Raw genomic sequence first — 7,084 nt, 5'->3', positions numbered from 1 at the left:
CAGTAAAAGAAATTTGTGTAAAACAAACCACGGAGAGCACAGCTGTTTAGTGTGATTGAGGGTGAGATGGAACAAGCTGGTTGGAGAACGTACTGAAGTACCTCTTACCCCTTTTCTGACCCCTTGGGTAAAAGCCAGTGTTCTTTTCTAAATATTACAAAACCTTCTGGCACAGAGCCCAGCACATCCATCAGTTTAGCTTTAAAAAAATTAAAAATTGACCAAAAAGTGTTTCACTGATTAGAAAAAATACAGTAATGATGCAGCAGTATGTATAACTATCACATTTGAATCATTTAATTCATGCTTAATGTAGATGCAAACCTCACCATCTGTTTGTTTTCCCATGGTTTAATCCTATGTTGTCTGCTCTACTGAAAAAGTAATCAGATCAGGGAGTCACTAAAATGTATGATCTGTGAAATTCAAGAATTATATTAATGTCAGGAACAGTGTTACCACTGTATCTGCCAATTGTTTTTTAATGTGTGATGAACAGTATACAGAGCTATTCTATGTAATTAATTACATCAGTGCTACAGGATCTCAGGACAAAAGCAGATACAGAATGTCAGTCTGTCACTGCTGTCGTGTTCTGGGATTTCATTTACTTCAAACATCAAATCGGTATACTGCTATTCCTGGGGGAGTTCAGTGAAATGGGTATTAATGAATAAAAGGGAAGAAAACTGTAAAGACACAAGACAACATCATGAAGCAATGTTGTAGTATTTACAAAATCATAATATATTTTGTGTTACTTTTCAGTACTGGGATCCAAGCAATAATTTACAGTTCAGAGGGTATGTAAACTGACCAAAAACAAACTGCTGAGGGTGTTATCTGAAGTTCATCGTGCATCAAACACAACCACTGTATTGAAACAGTTAAGGAAGTAAACACAGAAACTTAAGAACAGTGACAAAAACCACCTGAAGAAACATAAAAATCACAGTATATGACCAAACACCCAATTTCAGCATTGTTCTGAATCATGTATTCATGCAGGGCTGGGTGTTAGAATGATGCTGCTGTAAATATGAGGGGGATTTCATCACTGGATACTGGCTCCTACCCCCGGAGGCTTCACTTCTGCATTAGACAACGGAACTGATTTACACTGAACCTATGAGAGCAAGAGCACCGTATAAAATAAAATGTTTAAGTGAAGGTCTGGACACATCACTACATAAAGTGCTATTATTTCTATGCATCTGCTTCTCAGAAGCATAAGACATTTAAAATAATAACACTGTCATCAACAAAAGGACTGTGTATGAAAGCAGAACAGTGTTAAATGTTACAAAAGCAAGTTGAAAAAGACAGATGTGTGAGCTCCCATGGCAACAGAAAGGATACATCTCTTAGTCCTCTTCTTATACATGATCCTGTAGCCACACTCCCTGCATCTGATGGGATCCCTGGCCTTGATCTCATTCTCTGTGTGGCATTCTGCAAACACACAACACACTGCTTCACACCTTGCACGTTTTACCACGACTCATGGAGATGGAGGTCGAGGAGAGGAGAGGAGAGGAGAGGGCAGCCTTAGCCTAGGCGGATGGTGGACTCTGCGGCTGCGCAGTTAATCACCTCCGCAGATGTAGATCATGGGCTGCTGTTTAGGCGGCTGCAGGTCCTTCTGGGGGTCCATGTCTCGCTCTCTGTGACACAGAAACTCTGCGGGAAGCTCTCCTGTTATAAAACACGACGATATCTGACCAAAAGATAATCGAAAGAAGAGGCAAGCAAAGTCAAGAGAGAGAGTAACTCCTGAGTGAGTCCTCTTGGCTCTTCATCACTTCGTTCACAAAGAAAGCGACGGCTTGCCTTGCTATGCGGCAGTACTAGAACAACGAAAAATCGTTAATAGCGTATTCGATAACTTAGTAAAACATTAAGCAAGTGTTTTCTCCCGTTTAAGTCTTGGTAATCAATAATAAACTCACCCTTCCAAACAAGTACTGCTTTTCTCGTGTTTTCTCCTAGGTTTGCCGCATGCGCAGCACTATTGCTAACGTCAAAACATGGCCGTTTCTGATTGGTTGTCAAAGACCTCTGTTCCGATTGGTCAGGAAAATGGGCACAGTAATTGGTTGTTAGGAAAGAGCACAAGGGAGGTTTTCCTGTACTAATTTTTCAAGTCAGTCTGTATGAAAATATGACATATTTATGTATGGACAGTTTTAACGTCTTTCCAAAATAATACATTTTTTGTACTTTACTATGCCGTAAAAGCACCTCCAGTCTTTAGAGTCCACAGGTTGTCGGTTGGCTGCCAGGGCCTCCAGCTTCTGCTGCAGATGTTCTGCATGCTGCCATACTGTATAACCTGACTGTAAAGAAACAGCAGTTGGCTTATGGGGGGTTGCTTTTGCTTGATTTGTGGATGACGACAACAGGAAAAATTGCACAAAACCAGCAATACGTATTTGTAAGTGATGCACTGAATTTGGGCGGCGTGCGCACTGTACCTCGCAGTAAGGGCAACTACGTGCAAGGAAGTTACACTGTTTGTGATCTGACTTCTGACCGAATCTACTGTGTGTGTCCATACACCAGTGGGACACGCTCTCTCGGTCACTCGCACACTATGGGTGATCCTGAACAGCATGTCTTTGGACTGTGGGAGGAAACCAGAGCACCCACAGGAAACTCACGCAGACATGGGGAGAACATGCGAACTCCTCACAGACCGAGTGGGGATCGAACCCATGTCCTATCACACCACCCAGGTGCTGTGAGACAGCAGCGCTACTCGCTGTGCCACTGTGTTGCCCATCAATGATAGAAATATGACCATTTTATTCCACGCATTCCTCCAATATTGGATAAAGATATGCAGCCAGTATGTAATAAATTGTACACAAACAGGCTTGAAAGATTAACAGACTATTAGGAATTATTCTTAACATATCTTTGGCAATTTCTAGGAAGCTCAGACGTGTTGCAGTGTTTCATTAATTAAATACCAAACGCAATGGCCGTAAGACTCCCTTTCAGCACATTAAAAAACACACATTTCAAGAACATTATGTAATTATAATAAGAAACACACTGTTTCCTATCTCTGAAATGCGACTGGTCACACACACAGCATAAGGCATCGCTGTAAACACAGTGTGGGACCACCTCGATTCCGCTCGCTCCAACAGTGTTTACAGCTCATGCCATGTTGCGCATTGTAGCCGTAGCAGTAGAATTATTGACTGTACATATAGTATGTATAGAGTATAGTAGTATTACTAGCATTGTGTTAGTAGCCTTATATGTGTCCTCTACGTTCGCACCGTGGTCCAGGAGAAACGCCGTTTCACTCCTATGTATAGCCTAAACATAGTGTATGTTTACTAAACATAGGGTATTTACTTTGCTTGCATTTCTAATTGTATCATTGTCTAATTGTATCATTGTACCATCATCATTCAATGCGTGCGCGTGCACTCGCACCCTATGCGGTCCCGCCTTCACGTGAGCGCACCGCTTCTTGTTCATAAGAGTGCTTACACTGTTTTTTTCAGAAACCTCACTGTTTTTACTTTTGTTATGGTTGTTTGTGTACGCCAATGTATAACATTTTATATGGTTGCTTCACCCCCCGCACTTTGTTATAAATTTTATTATTTGGGTGTCGGGCCAATAGGGAGCTGGAGAAGACACCCCATACTGCCCAAGACCCAAGAAATACGGTAATGATAATAAAATGAATGATCACTGATAAAAAATAATTACTCAGCTGTATAGATGAGTGAATAATTGACAGCAGTTATTATTTCTCTTTTGCTTTATTTATGACCCTTAGAACAAGTTCTGATTTTGTCTTCGGCATAGAGCAATAAATTATATTATTGTGCTGTAAATATTATTATTGTTATTATTATTATAATACACATTGCTGATTTGGCTCTAGTCAAACGCTTTACATTTTAGATGTCGAAAAATTGTCTTATCTTTGGTTTCCCGGAATTAAAACTGCTTTTCTATGAAAATAATGAGGAGTTTACGGTAGGGGAATTAATTGGGAAATAAATACGGATTTAATACTTTTTAAATGAGTTCATGGAAAATGATGTGCAGTGATGAAGTCACAACTGTGGCATGCCGGTCTTAGTAACTGCAGCATCTCCTCTGCAGGGCTGAAGAGCTCGTCCAGCTGGTCCCTGCGGCCCCAAGGCCCTTCTGTTCCACACCATCAAGCTGCTGCAGGGACTTGCTGTCCTGCTCCTGGTGCCTCTTTTAATGGTCACTTCCTTCTCTTCACAGCAAGCTGAAAAAGCCTGGCGAAGGACGGGAGCTCATTTTTGAAATGTAGTAAAGCGCAGCTGAGCAGCATCACATGGACATCAGAATTTACATAAACACACACCAATCAGCTGAAATTGCTCCGATATAGATATGCATATTTTCTGATAACATGTTCACGTTAACGGACGAGATTCGTCAGGAGCTTGGAGAAAGTCAGGAGTCATGAAAAGGTCTTTGAATTATTACCGTGGAGTCATTATTATTATTACTGTTATTATTGTCATTATTATTATTTCTCTGATTTCCCATAGGGGGTGCGGTGGCACAGTGGGTTGGACCGGGTTGTGCTCTCTGGTGGGTCTGGGTTTCGAGTCCCACTTGGGGTGCCTTGTGATGGACTGGTGTCCTGTCCTGGGTGTTGTCCCCTCCCCTCCAGCCTTACTCCCTGTGTTGCCGGGTTAGGCTCAAGCTCTCTGTGACCCCCACATGGGATAAGTGGTTTCAGATGGTGTGTGTGTGTGTGTGTGTGTGTGTGTGTGTGTGTGTGTGTGTGTGTGTGATTTCCCATAATGTGAGAAATACTGTGGTGCACTGGTCACAACTGCTGCCCTCCCACAGCTCCTACGGCAGTGCGTACAAAGCCATCCACAAGAAGGCAGGCCAAGTGGTGGCCATCAGACAGGTACCTATGGAGTTGGACCTCCAGGAAAGGATCGAGGAGGTATCCACTATGCAGCAGTGCGATGGGCGCATGAACATTCATGCGCACATTTCTATTTTGCCTTTTGCAGAGCCTCTTGAGATGTTCAGCAATATAATGTAATGTTGATATTGTAAGTATTTCGTTTAAAAACATTTTCCAAAAGGACATTTTAAGTAGTTTCCCCCCCATCTTTTAGTAGATCTTTCTCCAACAATGTACATGTGAAGTACATGTGAAGTACTACGATAGTTACTTTAAAAACACGGACCTGTGCGTTGTGATTACCGGAGTACTGTGGAGCGGCTTCTGCCTCCCACATCATCAGGCTGCACAACAAACTGGTGCATCCATTGTGTGTCCTTCACCTCTCATATTACATTAGGGATTTTTTAAATCATATTACTTTAAAGATTCCTTTTGAAAAAAATACCCTTCCGGAAGCATTTCGACCCGGCGGTGCATTTGGCTGGTACGCCGAGACAGTAGCTGTGGTGCCTATAGGAGGGAGCACCACGCTTCTGTACTCACTTTTAAACTGTTATAACCTGAGATTTGGAAGCATCACAATGGGGTTTTTTCACTGCAGTCTGCACAGCCCGCTTCACACTTTCACAGTGGCACAGCGAGGGAAGGAAAAAGCGCATCCAGGTGTAAGCGTGTGAATAATGAGCACACACACGTGGCGTGATGTTCGCTCGTATGGCCTTGGGAGATTTGGCAGTGTCATTGCAGGGGTGAGGAAAGCCTAAATATTTCACATGGGGACGTCTGATCATTTGTAACCAATTTTCATATTCACACACACACACATTTTCTGAACCACTTGTCCCATATGGGGTCGTGGGGAACCGGAGCCTACCCGGCAACACAGGACGTAATATTCACTCCACCCCAATCTTACTTTTCAAACACATTTAGCGCAGATCTTCAGCTGGAATAGATCCACCGTCAGGAGTATGAATATTCTATTAAATGTTTGCTCCATGTCACTATAATGTTTAGTCACTCATTATATGTCATTATATTTGAATAATAATTTCTTCAGGGACCACAGTGAAGGCATCATTTCCCGTGTTACAGTATCTATAAAACATTGCCTGCATTTTGGGCTCTGCTCTTGACTGTGGGTACTGTCTGTAGGCTTGCGCGAATTAGGTAAACCGTGTGTCTGTTGACGGGACCACAGCGAGTACAGGGGTGAATCCATCTGACCTTTGACAGAACTTGCTGCTCTTCTGGGGGGTTGTGGTGCCGCAGCACGTTTTGCCGGCACCTTCTCTCCAGTGGCTCCAGGGTTCGAGCCCTGCCTGGGGTGCCTTGTGATGGACTGCCGTCCTGTCCTGGGTGCATCCCCTCCCCCCCAGCCTTACACCCTGTGTAACCGGGTTAGGCTCTGGTTTGCTGCAACCGCACTTGGGACAAGTGGTTTCAGACAGCGTGTGTCCGTGTGTGTGTGTGTGTGCGCTGCTCTTCGTCATGATTCACAGCTAAGGTTTACTTTCTCACCATTCTTTAACCAAAAAAGTGTCAATAAAGGAAAAGGGGTCTCTTTCAAGCTGATTCAGCAAGTGTGGCCATGGTGACATGTCAGCAGGCTACAGGTTAAGTACATAAGTTCATTCAACTCCTCAAACATCTTTGACAGATGGCTGCAGCTATAGGGCAGTAATTGGAATAACATACCAGGTGCGTGCATGCGTGTGTGCGTGCGCGTGGTAAGATTGCTGCCTTTCACCTGGAAAACAGGGGTTTGAATCCTGGTCATGACCTATCTCCAGTAGGGGGTCCTTAGGCAAGACCTCCTTACGCTTAGCTTTGCCTACCTTGGATATGAGAGCGAAACAAACAAAGAGAGTCATGCCGGCTCAGACGTTGCCTGGATTAACAAGGTCTGTGCCAGATGTTGGGGAACCAGGACATACTGGTGATAAGTGGGCTACTAGAACAAGGTATGCATGGACAAGAGATGAGAATAGGGAACTGCTGGAATGCTACTACACAAGTAACCCAAGTGAAAGGGGTTACTTGAAGAGGATGTGGGACCTATGGATACTTTGAAACCCAACATCAAGACTAATGCCTAAACAACTAGTAGCTCAGTGTTACAACATCTGCAAGAAACAACTGTTATCACAA

At 43.4% G+C, this 7,084-nt stretch overlaps 1 protein-coding gene across 2 annotated transcripts; it reads right to left on the bottom strand.

Moving 5' to 3' along the window:
• Positions 1-384: 384 nt before the first annotated feature.
• polr2k (RNA polymerase II, I and III subunit K) lies at positions 385-2,026 on the bottom strand. Of its 2 annotated transcripts, none has more exons than XM_018727149.1 (4): positions 1,950-2,026; positions 1,594-1,717; positions 1,360-1,452; positions 385-873 (listed from the first exon to the last, which is right to left on the bottom strand). In XM_018727149.1, exons 2-4 carry the CDS (start codon positions 1,652-1,654, stop codon positions 851-853), a joined length of 177 nt encoding a protein of 58 aa, XP_018582665.1. In that variant the 5' UTR covers positions 1,655-1,717; positions 1,950-2,026; the 3' UTR covers positions 385-850. The 2 variants fall into 2 exon arrangements, with proteins under 2 accessions (XP_018582665.1, XP_018582664.1); XM_018727148.1 differs by having other exon boundaries at positions 389-873; positions 1,594-1,695.
• Positions 2,027-7,084: the final 5,058 nt, after the last annotated feature.

Source organism: Scleropages formosus, chromosome 23 (genome assembly GCF_900964775.1).
Source record: "Scleropages formosus chromosome 23, fSclFor1.1, whole genome shotgun sequence".
NCBI classification, from domain to species: Eukaryota; Metazoa; Chordata; class Actinopteri; order Osteoglossiformes; family Osteoglossidae; genus Scleropages; species Scleropages formosus.
Note: the sequence above shows the minus strand (reverse complement) of the source record. Positions and strands in the feature narration are given on the sequence as shown.

Bases quoted from the DNA above. Each gene is read 5' to 3' on its own strand.
- polr2k (XM_018727149.1), bottom strand. From the start codon at position 1,654: ATGGACCCCCAGAAGGACCTGCAGCCGCCTAAACAGCAGCCCATGATC. The intron at 1,453-1,593 runs GTGATTAACTGC...GTGTGTTTGCAG, and splicing joins CATGATCTACATCTGCGGAG to AATGCCACACAGAGAATGAG. The intron at 874-1,359 runs GTATCCTTTCTG...GTTTCAATACAG, and splicing joins TAAGAAGAGGACTAAGAGAT to TGGTTGTGTTTGATGCACGA.